Source organism: Citrus sinensis, chromosome 8 (assembly GCF_022201045.2).
Source record: "Citrus sinensis cultivar Valencia sweet orange chromosome 8, DVS_A1.0, whole genome shotgun sequence".
NCBI lineage: Eukaryota > Viridiplantae > Streptophyta > Magnoliopsida > Sapindales > Rutaceae > Citrus > Citrus sinensis.
The window spans coordinates 22,769,348-22,791,082 of record NC_068563.1 but is presented as its reverse complement, the minus strand read 5'-3'; the positions used below and the strand labels follow the sequence as shown (position 1 = coordinate 22,791,082).

The 21,735-nt window shown below is 33.5% G+C and overlaps 1 protein-coding gene and 1 non-coding gene across 2 annotated transcripts; both read right to left on the bottom strand.

Annotated features, from left to right (window-relative positions):
• Window positions 1-33: 33 nt before the first annotated feature.
• LOC102619247 (ubiquitin C-terminal hydrolase 13-like) lies at window positions 34-16,552 on the bottom strand. Its single transcript, XM_006487752.4, has 32 exons — window positions 16,370-16,552; window positions 16,049-16,115; window positions 15,678-15,831; window positions 15,397-15,554; window positions 14,131-14,396; window positions 13,814-14,032; window positions 13,620-13,728; window positions 13,423-13,538; window positions 11,925-12,023; window positions 11,346-11,455; window positions 10,917-10,991; window positions 9,161-9,239; window positions 8,908-9,054; window positions 8,389-8,469; window positions 8,173-8,292; window positions 6,674-6,796; window positions 5,803-5,880; window positions 5,624-5,712; window positions 5,402-5,510; window positions 4,580-4,648; window positions 4,390-4,500; window positions 2,883-2,938; window positions 2,574-2,751; window positions 2,381-2,482; window positions 2,219-2,290; window positions 2,015-2,080; window positions 1,849-1,914; window positions 1,604-1,690; window positions 1,401-1,517; window positions 961-1,035; window positions 784-870; window positions 34-500 (listed from the first exon to the last, which is right to left on the bottom strand). Exons 1-32 carry the CDS (start codon window positions 16,397-16,399, stop codon window positions 459-461), a joined length of 3,357 nt encoding a protein of 1,118 aa, XP_006487815.2. The 5' UTR covers window positions 16,400-16,552; the 3' UTR covers window positions 34-458.
• Window positions 16,553-21,581: 5,029 nt separating this feature from the next.
• On the bottom strand, window positions 21,582-21,664 carry TRNAL-UAA (transfer RNA leucine (anticodon UAA)). The gene has a single exon. It is a non-coding gene; the product is annotated as a tRNA-Leu (tRNA).
• Between the last annotated feature and the right edge of the window lie 71 nt (window positions 21,665-21,735).

Genomic DNA, 21,735 nt, shown 5'->3' with positions numbered 1-21,735 from the left:
CAATTGAAAATGCAGGGCCTGTAAACTTCCGTATACAAAAAAATATGTATATATATCTCTCTGTGTGGAAACAGGCTCACAACAGTGGCTGATCAGCCATCTACATGAAAACAAAAATCAGGAAAGCAAACATGATGAAAAAGGAAAATAAAGAAACAAGGATTAATTAAAAAGGGGAAAAAAAGAAAACAAGGATCACCCACTATACCCTATAAATATATCTGTGACAACACTTGCAGATAGATACACATTTGCTAAAGGGGAAATGTCCTCCCAATCCAAGCTAGCTGAAGAAGAATTACAATACCCCAATAAAGTCAACAACCATATGCTTTCCCTTTTCACCTTTATAGCCTCGATCCCTTTTCATTTTGCCCATTTTTACAGATCAATTGGTGTTGAGGCTTACCAACTGAATCCACAGCCATGAATGAAATTCATGCATCTTCAAATGTTTCCTAATTGTAGATTTTAACTGGCTTCTCATACGTATGCCGATTCTGAAAAACAACCATTACAATTACGTATCAATAGACAGTCAATACATATCTAGTCGATTTTTTCATTCATTTTGCACTCTTGCGGAACGGGGGATAGGTCAAAGAACACCACACACTTTGGCAGTAGCAAACAGTCAACCAAAAGAAGTTCAATAATAAGCTCTGCAGAACTTAATAAGCAAGAATGAGACACTTTGGTCGCCAATCTAATAAAGCCTGAACATCTTGATAATCACCCAAAAATATAGAGTTTCAAGAATCAACATTGACATATTAGCCATACCTGGTTAGCAGCATATGCCCTTTTAGGAGCACTGTCTGAGTGTTCCAATCCAAGATATTGCTCCCAAGCACCATAAACATCTCTTCTCTGTGGATTAATGACAGAAAATCAGTGACTTCTCAACATATGCTTTAACAAAGATTCAAACAGTGATAAATCAAAATCACTATACAGCACCTGAAAACGACTGGAAACAATGTCCGTGTCCTGAAGGTATTCTGGGCGACCAAGAGAAAGGAATGCAAACTTCCACTGCAAATGGAAAATATAATAACAAAATTGGGTCTTCTCAGATGATATTCACCAATAAGAAAAACTATAAGCTACGAATAATATTATTTTTTGGAAAGAAAAATCAGCAATGCATAGGAACTTTCTTTACTGAATAATGTGGTAAAGAATATAATTTATTGAACACCACAGATCATTCACAAGCCGGAAAGGTGGGTTCTAATAGTGCACATGGGACAAATGCAAGAAAACTAGTTCTAGTAAAACAAGTAACCATTCATCCAGTCCTCGCTCTTTATTAATAAAACGTTTCCACTTCCAATCGAACCAAGGGAAATAAACTTTATTTAGGTAGAACATGAGACACAAACCCAAGGGATATATACCTTAGCAAACTCTTCATCTGGAACTTGCAGTTTCCTCTGTATTCGCACTTTTATTTCTTGCAGAGTCTCACCTTCATGTATAACTAAGAAAAACGGTTCACCGAAGTTCTGAATTTGCTGCCGAATAGAGATAGTGTTAAGATGGTGAGATATAAATGAAATATTTGAGATTCACTATTTACATAGCTTAGAGAGGTATTTACCATCTGGTTCTGAGCTGTCTCTTTTGTAAAGTGATAAACATGAATTAGACGATCATGTGGACCAAGATTTTTTTCTTCTTCTGGAATCTGTGACGTTAAAATCATAGAAATTGCAGGTAAACGGGAGCTCATAAAAAAACTGGAAGAACAAAAGAAACATTTATTCTATGTCTCATTCATAACAGAAGTAATTGGTTTCCTTGTATTTCTTAGCCATCATGAAAGAAAGAAAAAAAGGCGCTGACCTCTTCTGCCCTTAATGTCCAGTATTGATCATTTATATTCTCAATCTTTTCATTAAGTGGAAAAATCTGCATAAATAAACCAAGTTAATGATTCCAGTTCAACATAACTTTTCAATCAGGATGAATATTAATCAGTATACAGATAGCTAACAAAAGAATTTCAGACCTTATAGATCTTATGATAGAAAACTTCCAGCAATCGAAGTTCTGCATCAGGATGTGACAATTCCACCTGTTCCAGAACACAGCAGATTGACTAATTACTAATGTGAATCAGAAATGAGTGGAATGTGAATAAGAAATGAGTGCTCAAATCACATCCATTCATAAAAATTTGCATGCCTTTAGCATGAATATAGCCATAAAGTACCTTTGTTTTAAGATCATTAATCACATCCCCTACAGTACTCTGCTTTGGTAGTCTAATAGTATGAACGCTCACCTGATACCAAATTAGCCCAAGTTTTTAGTTTACTATACACAATATCACCACCATTAAGATTATTTGGAAAAATAAGATCAGCATACTCACTTCATCCTTGGTAGCATGATGAAACGCGACTTTGAGTGTTTTCAGACATTGTAATTCTGGAAGTGGAATGTCCAATACTTCATAATATAATACATCAGAAGTCTGTCCGAAAACATGGTGAGAAAGAGAATTAGATTAATTTTGCTTCCCCCACCCCCCAAATTACATAATAAATTAGACAACATGAAATTACCTGGTTGTAGTGGATCAGCATGTCAGATAAATGATCAACCCCACGGTACTTAATGGGTTGGGGTTTAGGTTGCTGAGAGTAACAGTTGTGTGATGTGAGCCTGATCTTAGATGGATCATCCAAACCCAGTTGCTGAGCTACTCTTTCTACAACGTCATCATAAGTATAAAGCTTTGACCTTAAAATAGACATAACAGTATCAGATACAATGTAATTAACCATGTCCTTTGCTAGGTCCATGCACAACCTATAAAGACACCAATAACAAGAATCAACATAGATCGAAGTCAACCAAAATTATGCACTTACATCTCTAGACAGAAATCATCTTCCTTGGGTTTTTCAAGAGACCGAAAATGAACCACCTATGGCAGAGAAATTGCACAAACATTTACCGATTTCAATTATGAGCTAATTCAAACAGGTGCATATTGATGATCAGTGTACCATTAGCAAGAATATCAATATGAAAACCACGCAAATTATATGAAATTTCACACAAAACATTACTGAAAATATTACTGAGCTCTTACAATCAATATTCAAAGACAAGATTCTAACAGGCTGCATGACCTAAATGGCACAGCTTCAGGCAAGAAAGGCGAGCTATTATTTAAAAGGAAAAAACAAAAGCACAGAATTCATCTAATTTGAAACCAATCTCAATGACCCAGAAATCCAAAGGAATCAATATTTATGCTTTTAAAAAAAAATCATAGTATCTTTTTAACCCTACGCTACTTTTTACAATAATGTACTGTGACAAAGAACAAACAAGGCTCTCTCAGCTTCAGAACTTTAAAGTTCCAATCTGTGAAGTTTAGAGTTCTTCGAATATGTGGTAGAAATCACTTGCTTCTAGTTTTGCACACTGCAGGAAGGTCAGTGTGCCTTAACAAAAGACATTCCTAGAGATGGTTAATTTTGTTATATGCAGTAACCATTGTTAAAAATAAACAGATTTTCATAACATTTACATTCATTAATTATTCTTTCTTAAAATAACAATAGCAATAATCCTAATCCTTTTTCAATATACATAAATGAAATAAGAAACCCCTCCACATCCTTGGTGTAAGCATATTTGAATCCCAGAACTCTTCTGGCACCCCACCCCAGGAGGTCCTACCAATTGAACTAACATCACTCATGTTATATTATTTTGTTATATGCATTAACCACTGTAAAAAATAAACACATTTTCATAACGTTTACATTCATTAATTATTCTTCCTTAAAATAACAATAACAATAATCGTAATCCTTTTTCAATACACATAAATGAAATAAGAACCCTCCACAACCATGGAGTAAGCATATTCGAATCCCAAACCTCTTCTAGCACCCCAAGAGGTCTTACCAATTGAACTAACAAGAACCACGTTGTATTATTTTGATTTCTAATGGTGCTCCCTCTTCTGACAAATTGTATTCAAATGGTCATCAAAAAGCATGAACACCACCACCTCTACACCATATTTATCTTTAAGAACACCTTTCATTTTATATCCTGATCAGTTCTCTCTTTAAAAATACTACTAGTGCATAGAATCACCAAAATACAATCCAGCAAGAACAATACATAGCCAATCTCATGAACCCAATCTTTCCTCCAAGCAGCAAGTATCATCTGCTACGAATGCATTTTAGAGGGCTCATATGGCATTTACTATCAAGCTTCACAAGCAGGGAAATCCGTACAGAGACAAGAAAATTTTCAAACAAAGTACAGTGTATGTATAGAGCAGAAGGGAAAAGACAAAAACAATACAACAGTGATGCGTTAGCAGATATAAAAAGAAACAAGGATGCATACTTGGCGATTGTGCACATAGTCCAAGAATGAAGGCACTTCCGGATAGCGAAATTTACCAACACCTTCAATTGGAGTAGATTTTTGAAAGCAAATAATGTCTCCATCTTCAAGCTGCAGCAGAGACGGCAAATGTTTTAAAACTCTATCAAAAGCCATGTAAATCACTATGAATTTTATGCATAACATGTACCTGGCTAGCTCGAAACGTGCATCTCTTTTCTATGGGCTCACACATTACACTGGGCTCAAACTTAATTTCCTGAACATCAATAACAAAAGGTGAGATAGCATCCTCCAAATAACATATAGAAACATAAATTGTAAATATGACATGGTGACTCTATTAAACACATTAAGTGTCCAATCAAACCTCTAGAATGGACTTAAGAACCAAAGAAAACCATTCCTCAGATATTTTAACCCTTGCATGGCTCAAATCCTCAAAGTCCACATTTGTAAGAATATCATAAAATATCAAAACGAAATACCAATCAAACTCCAACTAATCAAAGGATAGATAGTCAAACCAGTAGATTCTAAGAAGAGCAGAGAATCAGCAGTACCAGACATACCCCAGGGGGGTGAGCAACTGTATGTCTAATTTATGTCCACTCTCAAATTGAAAATGAGCAAGTATATAAATCTATTACTTTAGGGTCAGATGGTAATGTGTTTCTAGTGAGCCCAAAAAAAAAGGATTAAACACAGGGTTATACATTGCTTCAAGTCTCAGCATAACTACAGTAGCAAAATCACAAAAAGCTAAAGATTCTCAGTAGATCCACCAATTGTACACATGCTCCAACTTTGAATTCAAATAAATGGACCACTAATTCAAATTATTATGTCTAGATCAACCTTTTTGGAGTGTCAACCACCTACATCTAACCAACATTTTTGCGACTCTGGTAATATGGGAATAATTGATCTTGACTTGAGTCTTGACCACCATCCAACCAATACTTCACCATGAAATGATACTAGAAAAGAAATTTTAGCAACAGGAACAAACCTCATATAGATCGATTTCTTCATCAGGAGCATAACCAGCCATTTCATTTAGTTTTGGCAAATATTCCATCGGCTTACCAGTACTTTTCACAAAAAGCCTTCCAACATAACTGTTGATAGAAAAATAATTCTCACATTAACTTCTTCAGATTGTCCATTGAAGAAAAATGGAAAAGAAATACACACATAGATTTGAGTGAATATACAAAAGAAGAATAAGTACCGCAGCTCTTCTTTCTCAGGGTCATAAAGCTTGAAGAAGAGCAAAATATCTTCCTTTGTCTTCTCAGGTGGAGCAATAGGGCGTAAATCCTGAATAAGAAGAGCTAGAAATGAGAAATGCTGGAAGGAGAGGTACTTCAAGGAAGAATTTGGATGGCTAAGTTTGAAAAATAAGATTACCGGTCCACGTTCTACTTCTAAGAATAACTTCAGTTCTGCATTATGGACCTTATTTGACACCTCCCTCAACTGTCCAACCTAAAATACAGACAAACAAAAGAACTTAAGATCGGGCATTGTACACTTTTAAAATTCCAAAATTCAGTAACTCCTGAAAGAGGCATCGCTGAGTGCACAATGGTTAGTTACAATGCTGCAAAAATGAGACTTCTGGATAATACATAAGCAGTGGACACCGCACACTTTATACTAAGCAGGAGCAAAAAGAAAACGCAATGGACATTGCAGAACCTGAATATAACTGACTGATTCAACGAGTCTTCCAACAAAAACACATGATGACACATATGGGTATTAATATGCAAGAGCCATAGAGTAGGATCGCATACCAGACAGTAATACAAATGAGGCTGAAATAAAGTAGAGCTATAAAAAAAATGTATTTAGCAATGTAACAGCAGAAAGATGCTCACTGTTGCTAATATGTCACCACAAGACCCAAAATATTCTTGAGGGAAAATGAAGTGAAACGGCAAAGTGAAGTTAAACACAAATACAAATGGATAACAAACACACCGTAAACAATCACAACAAAATATGATACTTATCATAACCAGAATATTCCCCATTTCTTGCAAATACCTCACATCCCCAACCACCAAAAAGTTAACAAAATAGAAAAGGACAACTCAAATCTCATTGATCAGATTCACAATAACTACTAGCTTGTTTATCTAACAATTATGAGGAAGATTAAAAATGCATGCAAGACTAAATGGGGAAAGTTTAAATAGAAGACATGGAATACAATAGGGTACAACAATGCCCTTGAAACCATAGCACCAGAGAAAAGCGAGCAGAATTTACTAACAGTTTGTGTTTCTTCTAGATGTGTCAATGGCCTATTAGGACGGTATGTATGGTTTTGACGCTTTGCCCACAGCCAAAAGCGCTGAAATTGCACCGGAACACCAAACTCTTTGGCAACCTCTTCCTGCACACACCATAATGCAAAATCACTAATTCATGAAGGCATTGCAAAATGAAACTTGATTCCGCCAAACGTTGGGCTGATGCTTCAGAACATAGGAAATCATTAGATGAGAAAAAAATCAAATTTACACGAGTAAATCTGCAGACAGCACCTGCCGCAATAGGTCGTGTGAACCAAAACCCGATTAATAGATAAGAGCACATTCCAACCAATTCCCAAAAAATATAAATTTGTATGAAATTCGAACTTGTAACTAATCCTAACATTGAAGCATTGAAAAAACTCATATAAGCAAAAAATCTCAAATATCCTTGAACAGTACAGCACAGAAAGATCGAAATAGAAAAGGATAGTAACGACTTCGATATACACATGGCAAAGCTTCAAACACTGTTTCGAACATCTTAGCAGTTCTAAGGATTATTTGGAAGTTCCAAAGGAGGACCATTAAGTATTTCAGCTCCATTTCAGTCAAATCGATTAATTTTTTGGAGTCAAAAGCATGGGAAAATTATTATTAGTCTTCAAACCAAATACTTATCCAAATAGTCTAGATTGTTCAGGTAATTTCTCTAAAATTTACCAGAAGAGGACTTTCACAAGATCAAGGCAAATTGTACACTGAGATTTGACTGCAAATGAATCAGTACAACATGATTCAAATATAACAAAAACAACGCCATGAGCATGATTAAAAATTGAGTTGCTCAAAGAGAATGTCATTAAAGCCTACGAAACATGTACAAATTTCCCCCCCCCCCCCCCCCAACAACAAAAAAAAATGTATGGCAAAAGGCTTTTCTCAAAAAAATTTCACAGCAAATGAACCAATATAATATCATATAATCTCAAGAGAACATAATATTGAATATAGATATCGCAAATTCCCACAAAACATGTTTGCTGTATAGTTCATGTGAGAAACAGGAACCAAGCACAGTAATTAAAAAATCTGAATGCAACAGTACCAATTGCTGTAGCCAGATTCATTAATTTATATAAAACAAGATAATGATGCAAATTTCAACAATTCCAGTTCTAATGTTCTATTTAAACAACAGCAGACCCGAAAACTTATGAAATGAAATCAAAATCAAACGTCAGCTTCTTCAACTGAGAAGCAATACCAGTGCAGGAGTGGGTACACTATAACTTGCACTAATAATCAGTCGCCATCCAACCAATCCCGTCCCAAGAATGGGAAAATTAAACAAGGAAAGACCTTTCCTCTCTAAAGAACAAACAAATATACAAGTATCTTCAAAAAGACATACATATAGAGAGAGAGAGAATGCATACTCAGATATGAAAACATCATCAAATGCTGATAGACAGACAAGATTTGTTCGGAAACAGGAAAAACCCAGTGATTGTACCTTGAAAAGGTTGAAAGGTATCTGCTTCTGAATACGAAAACTCCTAACTTTGTCATGATCCACAAGATCAAAATAGATATCCTTTCCAATCTGTTCCAAAAGGTCATCATCCCTTGCAACCTAGAAATGTCATATAGTTAATAAAAAATACGATAAACCAGGTAGTAAATGTCAACTATGAGTTGTTTAACAATAAGCGGAGGTTGAAAGGGCAACCTTGATAACGGTATAAAGGTGTGCTTCTGCCTTCTCTTTCTTCTTGTGTTCTTTTTCTTCTTGCTCTTTTTTCAACCTTTCCTGTAATAAATTATTAATTCCTAGGCTCGATTTTCCAGAATAACGCAATTTCAAGTTTTTCCTTTTTCTGACATAAATTTCAAAATTTGGTTATATACAAAAATCTACAAAGCGAAACTAGTTAGTCAAGCTAGCTGAGATGGCTGTTTGAAATTGTTTTTAATATGGACCATCCAGAAGTACACTCTTATTTTAAGAACTAATTAGTTTTTCAATTAACCTAGAGCAATATACAACTTGATTAATAGGCTTGTTTATTCAGGTTGCCAACCTACTCTGATTCAGTACAGTTAGTTACATTAAATAAGTACAGAAGCACCATGTTAACTTTTCTTGTTATTCATGTCATAAAGGTGACCAATATAAAACGAGTTAAGAGTTTGTTATATTGAATCAGATGGATGCAAGCTCCACATAGATTTAAGAGTAACATCTTACACGAAGGTGTTCTGCAATATCCTGCTCATCCACATTACAAATTATCTTGTCCTTGTCACTTTCACGTATATACACCAGCATATATGCATTCGAATATTTGGTAAATTTAAAAGGAGTGTTGTTAAATCCCGGATTTGTCTGTGGTAACTGTCAAATTAAAAGCAGGAAAAGTAAGTAAAATCATATACCAAGACTAGTATATGGCATTTAAAAAAAGAAGAGAATTATTAAAACAATTCATGTGAAATGTCACCTCCTCTTCACCACCGTACTGCTCTTCTAGTGCCCTTTTCAGATCTTCTTTTGTTACCCTTTCATCATCAAATTTATACCTGAAATCCACTAAACTTTTAAGCAAAATAAAGCAATGGTATAATTTAATCAATACTTGGTCATGTATAGTATTAATATCAGGCTATCACCAATCCAGTATTTTACACAAAAGCACGCCACGTTAACGGTAAGTTAATTAATCATATAGGAAAATTTAAATACCCAGTCGTTTGATGTTAAATTGCCATAAAGAGATCTAAATTTATCAGTGGACAACAAAAATCTATTAGCATCCTTGTAATTGGCATCACACAGTGAACTATATAACAAAACTGATAGTTGAACCCCTTTTAGTCACAAAATTGTCTCAGGCAATGAACCTCCTTAAAACCCAATCCTTCAATTCACACACGGCACTCAAGTATGATAATCCAATAAATGACATATGAATCAAGTGAGCGCACACACACACACACACATACAAAACTGAGTATTTGTTTTGCTAAATAATGAACAAATCATCAGGTAATTAAACAATAGAACTCAAAGCAAAGGGTTGAACATTTTTTCAGTAGTTTCTAAGAACTTAGAACTCAAAACTCTATATTCTAAGAACTAAGAACTAAGAACTTAAACTCATGCAAAAGCCATGAGGAACAGCCTTCCTCTAGTTATTTTGGCAACTGTCAGAAGTAAAATCTTGCCCAAGAAAAGCAACTACTGTACCATAAAAGGTAAACTTAGCAACCCCCAGTTAAGCAGCAAGACAGAATATGGATGAAACAACATGCTCAGAATATGGATGACACAACATGCTCAGAATATGGATGACACAACATGCTGCTGTTCAAAATACAAAATAATACACTCGTACCCACAAGATGAATACAAAGAATCAAATATATCTTTTGACAGACACAGCCCTAGAACACGAATTCTAGGTAACTGTAAGCAACTTGTGTTTTACCCAGCCAAAATACAGATGGCAATCAATATTTGCAAGATTTCATGATTAAAAAGATTGAATTATTATAAGTTTAAAATAAATTAGTTTTTCATTCTTAGAGTTAGCTCAGGAGTAACGAGTACTCCAATATGTAAGGGCCCAACTGCAATTCCTTCATGTTAGGGAACTTTGGTAATTTAATAAAGTATAAGATGACCTGCTTTCTCATGTCTTTTTAGTTGATTAGGTTTCAAATTAAGATCTTAACTCTAATATTGAAATGCTGGTTATATCAAGGATAAGAATAAAAAATAGATATGCTTTGTTTTCTATAATCATCATTCATCAGAGTTGCCTAATGGAGAATTAAGCTGAATCTCTTAATGGTTCCCAGCATTTTCTTTCAATCCCTCCAATTACTGTTATATTCCTCCAGTTCTTAATCTTTGCTCTCTCCTTATGATAACTCAAACTCATACACAGTTAGCAGTACTCCTGATTACCTCGAACATTTCAGTTCATATCCACTTAATTATGCCACAGTTCTTTTTTTCAACATCTAACGAAAGTAGTTTGAAGCCATAATCAAATCTTAAATCCTTAAATCCTATTTCTACGTGACTACTTTCTAAAATCACACATTTTCAAACCAGACCTACATCAGTGAGCATGCTAGTATGCCTGGTGCTCAAATCCTGACCTTGCTTTGTAATTCAATGCAGAAAGAAGGTGCACGCACAGATTCAAAAGCAAACCATGTGAACAAGACATCTTGAAAGATGATGCATACCACTGATCAGAAAGAGTCGGTCTGATAAAGGCATAATAATGACCACCATGCACCCCGCCACTGTGAACCAAAACACTGTATACAAATTCGAATGCATAAGTAGACTACAAAAAGACATTAACAACAGAGATAAATAATGTCAAATTCTAAAATGCCAGGTATTAAAGATTGGTCCTCGCCAAAGGTAAGAGGCATCAATATATTTCCACCAACAAGAAGAAATACCAAAGGAAAATAAAGCAGGTGAACTAATTATTGGTTTGATAACCACAGAGTTGCATATCTTTTGACTACCCACAAAGCAACAAATCACACACTCAAATATTGATGAAATTACCCCGCAACTCAACCAGGTAATTACCACAAAAAAATAGAAAATTCATTGGTGTGCTTCAATATTCTTCTACCATTGCATATTATCATTTGTACCTGTGAAGTGTGTAAAGGTTGCGAACACTCCTGTCAGCATCAGGTGACAAATACTTGCCATTCTCTCGATCAAGGTCAAGTTGCAGAGGGAACTCATAACGGTCATTAATCTATAGAATCAGAGTGCAACAAGTTATCAGCTACAAGGAAGAAAGATAACTATGGAATAAATTTATACGTCCAAGATAGAGAATCCACTTCTCTATCAAAACTTAAAACATTATGTTTCCAAGAGAACATAGTTAAAAGGCAGATAATGCATTTTATAGATGATGCAATCGAAGGGAAAAATCTAGATATGACCCAAGCAGCTGGATCATTATCATAACTGATGAGAATTTCTAGAGATAAAGAAGCAACAACAGATTATATGAAACCAAAAAGTAATTATTTAAATTCAGGCAACAATTGACAACAAAAAATAAAATAAACAAACAACAAGAAGATATGTATCACAAACATTTGAACCAATAATTATAAGATTACACATGTGCATGATTCTATGAAGCCATTTTGCTAACATGGACTGGAAATATCAAAAAAAGCTCCACAGATTATAAAATGATATCAAGCACTGACCTTCACCATGGTATCCCGCATAAAATCATATTCAAATCGCTTTAGCTGAAGTTGAAGGACAGGGGGAAAGTCAATGAACAACACACCTTTCTTAGCATCCTGAATAGCCATGTCAAGTTTCAAGATATAGTCAGTCGACCAACATGAGAAATAAGAAAGCTTTTCATATGATTGTTGTTAAGTCCGTGTTCAAAAGCCAAGCAACATATGAAATATTCCATAATAAAACTACCTAACCTATTCAATTATAACCTGCTTCAGAAAAGCCTTATTCCAGCACAAAACAGACAGTCATGTTGCATATTTTATGGAAAGAGTATTTTGGGCCATCGTAGGGTCTCTCTAATCATAATCTCACTCTTGTTGCCAATTTTAATTTGCAAAAAGCAGGTGGTATAGGAGGGGAAAATAACCAGATGATCCAATCAAAGCTCAATTTTGTTTCCAAGCAAAATATTGAACAGAAAATACTTTTGGTAAAAATGATATTTCCTTGTCTCTGTTTCAGCATAAAAATTACTCTGAAATGTAAGAAGTTTTACATCCACTCAAAAAATTATGTAGAAAATGACTTCCTTTTTTGTTCGGAGAATTTCATTTTCCACTTTTGCTCAAGTGAAACAAACGGAGCTCCTGAATCAACTTCTTATCCTTCAAAATAGCTAAATAGAACACTTTCAAGCTTTCATGACGAATAGAAATATGGCACATAGTGATTTAAAAAGACAAAAAGTAAAATGCATATATAGTGATTTAAAAAGACAAAAAGTAAAATGCATAGAGCAATGCCTGTATGGAATTGGAAATGCTAAGATGGTAAAATCTCTTACATTAAAAACAGGAGGTCAAGGGGTTGGATTGCCATTAGACTAAATAATAATTAAAAAAATATCAAAGCTGACACTAAGTAATAGGCTTGACCAATAAGAATTCTTGTGTATTGACATTTCTCTGCAGAGATCAGATAATTTGTGACCAGGTATGGAGAGTTTCTAAGATTATTGCTTGCTTTTGCATTTTCGCCTCTCACACAAATAGCAGGTTTTGCAAAAAGGCTTTGCCATATATTTTCAGATTTGATCATTTATTCCCCAAACTCAACTCAATACAGCCATATACATACTAGATCTGTATACGCCATGAAAATAACTATTTACATTAATAGGTAACCATAAGAAGTAATAAGCTTCTAGTCTCCCCATGTTTTTAGTATATGGAAACAACTTGATTTTTCAGCATAGGCAATAACTATTCTAAGGCAGACCTAAAACACACCAATCAATAGATAATTTGACAAATGGGATATGAAGACAAACAGAAAATGCATCAAGAATAAACTAAAAATGGTAACAAGCATTACACAATGACATAATTGCTTTCATAACGTATTCAAAGCAACACAAAACACAACATTCTAGCTTTGATTGACCACTTTCCATTTGAAACTCCACAAAGGTAAGACAATTACATAGACCAGAAAATAGGTAGAGCAACTAACCTGCAATCCATATTGCTCGGCATGATACTTGTTATCACCCTCAAGACGTTCAACTTCTACATATTTATCGAAAGAAGCATAAACATCACGACAGCCTTTGACGTCAAGCTGAAGGTCTGCAGACACATATAGATAAATAACATTGTGTGATAAAAAAGGAATTATTTAGACCTAAGTAACAAACATCAAAAAGGTACCATAAAATGACTCTTTTCTTGTTGACTTGTAATCTACATTGATGCACTCAATGTAGTTCATGTGGTGCCCTTCAAACAACTGTTGTATGGTGCCCTCTACAACAGTTCCCTATTAAGAAATTAAAAAATGCCAATTAGATTTACTTTAAAAGTTGCAGTCTATTCAACATAGCAAATGCTGTGAAATCCCTTACCTTCATTTTATCTTCAAGTTTTTCAGACAGAACTCGATTAAGCTCTTGCACATCATGTTGCATGAAGGAGTCATATGTGTCCCATCCAAAAGATTTGGTCAGCTCCTTGGTTGCAACACTGCTGTCGCTGTATTGGAGCTTGTAAAACAAACTCTGCAGAGCCAATGGGATGCTACCAGATGGCATATCATTTTCTGTTGTAGGCATATGGTATACAGCCTGAAAGGTGTAATCAAAGACATTGGTTATTCTTCTATGGAACTCCAATCAGTCAACTCAAGGTGAGCCAGAACATAAGGTGAAGCAGGAATGCTAACCTTCCGAAAATAAGGAATGTGAAATAGAGTTTGGAGAAGAGAGTTCATGTAACATGTGGCCCCTTGATTCTTAAGTCCAACATAACCAGTCTCTTTTTTTGAGTCATATGACCAGTAATCCACAACCCTACGCACAATAACCTCTGCTTCAACTATAAGTGTATCATTCACAAGATACCCTCTATTAGGGTCATAGAGTTCACCAAGAGGCATAAAGGATGTAAAACCCCAATCACTTTCTCGAGCATTGAATTGGTGTTGTGTATCTGAGAAATTCAAATTACAAAAATATTGTCAAAAGGGTAACCAGAAGGCCTGGAGTAAACTATACATTTATTGTAAATAAAGCTAGACACAAGTCAACATATTGCTCTCAGAATGTTCACCACTAAAATGGTGTTATACAAAGAGTGGATTGTCTAAGGGTACATGGTTAAGCAAACAAGTAAACTAATGGGAAATGTGGCTGTAACAAACTCTTGTTGACACAATACAACTTACGATAGCCGAAACACATGTTCCATGATGACAATACATTATTAAATCTGCATCAGGGCAGGTAATATTAAAAGAAATAACTTGGCATCAGTCTTCCTCCAAGACCAAGTCAGTGATGACAGAATAACATAACACAAAAGGACAGGGAGATAGGAAGAGTGTGTATAATGAACAATTTCAATACGTATCCTAACCCTGAAATTCATTTGACGGAAGGGTACTCCATATCTTTAATAAATAACAAATAAACTCCCTGCTAATATCTTCATATTAAATAACAGTTTCATAGATTAGTTTGGATAATCTAAATATGCTTGACATGTTACTCGAAATTTAAAAATTAATAATACCACAAGAGAATCACATGTAACATACAAGGAAAAAAATTCAGAAATTAAAAAAAAAAAACTAAAGTTAAATATATCTATGATTTTTAGGACACACATTTCCCAATCAAACTATGGCACTATATCCGCTTGAAAGACAACACTCGTATCCATGCACTTACAACATTCATATAACAGTCGTACTAAGAATGCAATTCCAATCACCTACAAATGTTTACACATTAAAGTTTCTAAACAATTCTCATTATAACTTTCAGATTCTTTGATAGTGACTCTTTTACTCTCTATGATACTTCTAAGGCAGAAACACAGAGTCCAGCGCATTAGTTAAATACATAAAGGCCCAATATAAACATGCACTGCCTCATATATTAAGATTTCTTAAAAGCATTTTGCGATCCATGGTCCATATTAAGGGTACCTTTTCTCACCGAGTACTTGGAATGGATTTGATTAATCACTGCCAAGCTAAACTGTGCATATCTACTCCAACCATATGGTAAACTTGATGAATCAGCAACATCTAGATACATTGACAGATGGTCCACATTGTTTCCTTTTGGAAAAATAAGCACACGCCTGCAAAAGCAGAGAGGAAAAAGACAATAATGACCACCAATCTTTCTCTGTGGAAAGTAAAAATAAAAAGATAAATAAATAAATAAACAGAGACATAGAAAGGACAAAAAGTGACCAACATACCATTTGAAGCCACCAACAATGAAAATCTCAGAATAGTGCTTTTTCGTATTCAACCTAGAAAAGTTCTCAATCCTCCATGTAAATCTTGACGATGGAGGATCATCCAATGGCTGATTATTCTCCACAGCATTGGCAGTTTCAGGTTGAGCAACAACTAATCATATGGCAACATAAATACAAGCATTAAAACTGGAATCTACACTTATTGCAAGCCGTCTAAACCCTCCAACTAGGCTCAAATACACTCAATGTGTTAAATTACCAACTCCTAACTTTCCTAAAAATCAATTGGCAACTAAAAAAATGCAAACCAAAGAAATTCAAAAAAAAATAATAAGAATTCACAGAAAAAGGATCAAATGACTGACTACCTTCCATGGGCTGGTGATTGTCGGCCAAATCAGAGTGTGGGACGAGCATCTCCTCATCCTCTTGTTGCTATAAAGAAATTAAATAAGATATTAGAAAATGAAAGAAAAACGCAAGTGGTCGGATCCACTACAAAAAATAAAAACCCTAAATAATCACTATGCACGTTTCACATCATTTCCAATTTACAAGTTAATCCAAAAACCCTAGGCATCGAAAACAAAAGCCATAATTACCAAAAACAAGACTGAAAATAAAAAAATAAAAAAATTGCCACTAAAAATTATTATTTTCTTTTAGCCGAGAGGGAATGGGAGACGTACATCGATTGGAGCTGGGGTCATGATAGTCATGGTGTGAGGAGAGTGTACGACGCGTCGTTTTGTTGTAAAAGGAAGAATAATAAGAGAATTGAATAGGGGAATCAAAAAGAAGGAATTATAAAGATTACACTGAAGCTATAGAGATCACCAGAAGATGGGGGTGGAGAGGAAGGAAGGTCATTGCAATCTAAGTTTCGGTCTTTTAAATGGAGTAGGGGCATTTCCGGAATCTCATTTTACGTATGACGGAATTTTCCGTAGAATCGGTAAATAACAAACGGCTCCCTCTATTTTACATTTTATTACAAACAGTTGAACGATTTGTCCATTCGATTGACCGGATTGCCCTGGCCCCCGTTCTGTCAAGATCCCCTGCTCTTTCATAAGGCGTTACCCGTCGTGGATACACTTGATGCCGAATGAACACGTTATGTCTTTATTTGAGACAGTATAAAACATCAGGGGCCCCACTGTCACTCCTTAATCAATGATTTGGTGTAAAAAATTTAATGCTTTTCCTAATTGCGGATCATGGAATCTAAAAATTGCTTAATTTAACATTTAATGCTCTTCTTTATTTTCATACAATCGTTTAATTAATTACATTTGACAAAAAAAATAATTGTTAAAAAATAACATTAATACGATGGATTTTTCCTTTTTTGGCGCTTCAAAATTTAAATAAATCATAAAATGCTTTGCAAAAGATTAATGCCTCTTTTTAGATTTCAAAAAAAGCATAATTGAAATAGGAAAATGACAATCAGACTCCAAATTTTGCCCTAATGTATAGGTAAACTAAAAGGGTGCGTTCGGCTGAAATATTAGACCGGATGGCTGTGTGTAGAACAAGTTAGCTCTTATTTATATGGGCCAATAATATATTGTGAATTAATACAATGTAATTAGTAGAATAAGTAATCGTGTTATAAATGAGTTGGCAACATATGCTGGCTGTGGGGTTCGAACCCGAAGGCACCGAGTGTGCCCAAAATTTAGGCTAACAGCCCGTCGGGCAAACAAGTCAAAAATGGAAGTATGGTTTTATGTCAACGTTTTAATTTTAAGCGAACTTCTTGAAAATCTTTTTCTTAGTCAAACTACTAATGCGATTGAATGTTCCAGTCTTTTTTATTAAATATATTCTCCACGACCACTAGCAACGTAAATTGATTTGAAAAGTGTGAAAATGAGAATGAACAATGATTCCTATTAAATGTCAAATTCTACGACTCATTATCCCATCAATATATAGTTCTTGCTATGTAGCATGTTACGTGTATCAATTATTTTAAATTTTAAATAATTTTAATTTATAAAATATTGTCTCTTTTTTTTTTTTTTAAAGTTCACGTAGCTTGTAGCACGGCTGCAAACCACAAATTTGAATCCGAGCATAAGTTGGGATTTTATTCCCCTCCTAATTTAGCCTGTTCAATTCAAAAACCAAGTATATTTCCATGTATGTACATGATCTCATTAATTAAAGCATGATACTATAAAGATCTGTAAAGTATAAAGTAAGTAGATTTTGGATGCGTTTGGAATTAAAGCACTTTTAGTTTTACACAATTAAACAGTTTAATGATTTAAAATAGCTTTTTTAATTGACAGTCAAACACCCAATGATTTTTTGTTCAAAAGCTCTATTGGCATAAGCTTTACTTTTATAAGTTCTACTGTTATAAGCTCTATTTAATAAATTGTACCAAACAGAGCCTAAGGTTGGACAGCTGTAATTTAAAGGTTACAACATTAAACTGTTTAGAAAATATTAGTTGCTATACTTTGAAAGCTATATTAATATGATTTTTCACTTATATGAGGAAAAATCTATTATATATGACATTTGCTCATTCTAGAGTTGAAGTTAATTTTATCAATTTATCTATTTTTTCTTCTATTAAATTAAATTGCATCAATACATTTTGAAAAAGAATCACATCAATTAATCATTTTAAACACAAATATGTATCTATGAATCAAAAGCCTATTATGACTACTATATAGATCAAGTTTACTAATACTTACAATCACAAAATGATTATGATCACGAGTGTTTTTTTTTTAACCCTAAAGGTTGACGAGTGGGTAAACTCCAAATGAATTATTTAACTACTGCCTCTTAATGATTTGAACTCGGATGACCAGTTAAATAAGACTAAACATGATGATTTTGTGTTTTGTCCTCAAATTATTTTACGACTTTCTTGAGACATGTTGTATTTACGACTTTCTTGAGACATGTTGTAGACAACATTTATCTAATGATTTGTTGGTTTGTTGTGACCCCCTATACAAAGGTTTTTTTGTACATTGTCTAAAAACTATCTTTGATAGCTTTGATTACCAATTAAAATAGTAATATATATGCATATATAAGTGTTGTTACTAAAATTGAGCTGGATGCTTCGGCTTTAGTCCAAGAGCTTTGAATTGCTTTAAGTGCTTGAGATGGCTGCTACGCTTTTGTACTTAGTGATGGAGAGTCTTTGTGTTTTTGCTGCTGGTTGTTTTTATTTTGAATTGACGATGAGCCATTGTAGATGCCCTGCACTCATGCTTTGCTTGAGTTATTGGCCGGCTTGAATTGGCATTGCTGATGAAGTTTCAATGTAGCTTTTTCCCTTCAATTTTTGCCTCACCTCTTCTTCTCTTATTCAGCCCCCTTTGATAGTACATGGCTTTGGTCAAGTTGCATGTCTGTGTTACCTTTGCTCTCTTTTTTTCTTTTCCTTTTTTTTTTAAACAAGTTTTGCAATTGTTTTATCACTTTGGCTAACTCCCCGTTCTTCTGCTCTTACACTTCATTTTACTACCTTTATATTTGACCCTCTAAAAAAAGTAAAACCTAATTTTCCTAAAAATAACAAAAACCTTATTTTAGTTTTTTATTTTTTTTCCAACCACACAATCACCAAAAACACAAATCATGAAATATTGAGGAAGTTGATATAACATTTTTTTTTTCAATTGTTGGTAATTAGAACTATAGAGTCTAGAGTGCAATCAACAATTTTATTTTGTAAATTTTTATTTTAGTGGGATAGATTAGATCACATTAAATTGAATTCCATTTTTTGTTAGTTTGGATTATTTTGGATTGCAATAGGTGATTGGATCGGGTACAGGGGCGAAGCTCTGAGGAAGCTAACCCGAGCTGCAGTTTCTTGAAAAAAAATATTAATTAATTATAATTTTTTAAAAAAAAAGCTTATAGTAAAATATAAAAATATAAATAATAATTATAGTCAATATCTATTTTCTCTAAATCGAAAAATTAACTCAAATTCCTGACTAATTGATCCAATTATCTAAATTCTAAATTCCATAAAACTTAGATGTTCAAGTCATCAAGCTGCCACCTCATGAGTGACAACCAGCCTCTGCCGTACCCACATGCTCATACTATTTTTGAATTAGTTATCGGCTTATACTTTTGTCAAATTTTTTGATAAAATAATTAATAATTCTCTAATGTATTATTATCGCAGACAATATAATTCAGATACGATAATATATGAGTTTTTTTTTTAAGAATCGCAGGACGAAATTTCGTCGATAGTGTTTTTTTATTTACATTGTATTTTTTATAATTTTATTATTAATTTTTTACTTGCCTAGTATCTTTTAATAATTTCATTTGTATAGAATAAATTTTTTGAGAAGTAATTGAATTTAAAAAAAATCTAGCCCACCCCAAAAAATAGTGATAGCTTCGCCACTGATTGGGTAGGATCCAAAATATAAAATCCAATATATGGTGGATTGGACTTGAATTTGCACATTGAACACCTCTACTACAGAAGTTTATTTATATGACCGAAGTTTATTATTTTGTTACCATCACTACAATCATAAATATGTTTTTAATTATAGTTGTAATTAAAATGTTTATTGCAACTACTATTATAATTAAGGGACACATCTTTTGGATGCTAAATAAGTAATTTTACATATTATAAAATTTATCATCTAATAGATGAGTGACTCGCAACAACTAGGACTCAAATGCTGGATTCACTCATACTTTTTTAAAATCTTTTTACAATTATAATTGCATTGATTATTATTCCATCTGATTATAAAAAAGAAAAAAAATGAAGGACACTTTTACGAAAGTCATGCGGAATTGCACTAATATAGATGATCACGACATTTATCCAAAAAATGGTGAGATGGCATGTCGTCTTTATCCTAGTTGGAGAATGATGTGATGTTCCTTCGTATGCACTGGTGCAACTAGTATGACATGTCGTTTTCTTAGTTATCGGAAAAATGACCTGCCTTCTACATTTAGTTCCTTGAAACGACACGTCATCTTTCATATACACTACCTTTATATTTGACCCTCTTAAAAAAAACTTATTTTCCTAAAAACAATAAAACCTAATTTTGTATAAGTGTAAATATACATGTAGTGATAAGTAATTGAAAGTATTCAAATTTTAGATTTTTATTTTTTTCACACTGTGCGACCACAAAAATACACGAATTATGAAATATTGAGAAAGTTGATATACGTATATTTTTTTTTCAATTGTTAGTAATTAGAACTTTGGAGTGCAATTGATGATTTTTATTTTAATTAGATTGATTGGATTGGATTAAATTGAATTTTTCTTTTGTTGGTTTAGATTATATTAGATTACAATAAGTGATTGGATCGTATTGTATCCAAAATATAAAATCTATTATATGGTGGGATAAAAAAAATTAAAAAATTAAAAACTCAAATATGAAATAAAAAATGGTTACACAAACACAACACAAATAATAATCGTTTTAATTCTCTGATTTAAAATACTGTAAAACTTTAATAAATCCTAATTTTATTGCACTTGATGTTAGAAATTTGAAACTCTAATTCAACATTCATGCAACACCAATAATAATCAACTCAATTGCCCCAACAAAGTATTTTCATTATTTTTCTAAAACAAGTAGGCTGGACAGAGAATTAGAAAACTGTTTTGACTTTTGATTATAATTCCCTAGCAAGTGTTGCGAGTATTTCACTAAACAAATTGGAGGAACTGAAAATTAAAACTCAAATACAACAATCATAAAATTTAGTTAATTGATCGTATTTGGGAAAAAAAAAATCATATATCTAATGTTTTCCTTTAATTTGGTTTTAATAAAAGAAAAAAAAATCAGATTTTACTCTAATTAAAAAAGAATAGAGGAAAAAAAATTACACAGTCTGAAATGCTGGCTGTGGGGTTCGAACCCACGCGCACTTATGTGCAGAAGATCTTAAGTCTTCCCCCTTAACCTCTCGGGCAAACCAGCCGGACAAGGTTAAGGTTCGAATATTTTATATTTATAAATTAAAAGTTTAATTAAACACCTAAAGTTATTGA

Coding starts and splice junctions, on each gene's coding strand:
- LOC102619247 (XM_006487752.4), bottom strand. CDS start 16,399: ATGACTATCATGACCCCAGCTCCAATCGAT. Junction 8,470..8,907: donor ATATTGCAGAACACCTTCGT/GTAAGATGTTAC, acceptor AATTTATTACAG/GAAAGGTTGAAAAAAGAGCA. Junction 2,752..2,882: donor GATGATTTCTGTCTAGAGAT/GTAAGTGCATAA, acceptor GTCTATTTTAAG/GTCAAAGCTTTATACTTATG.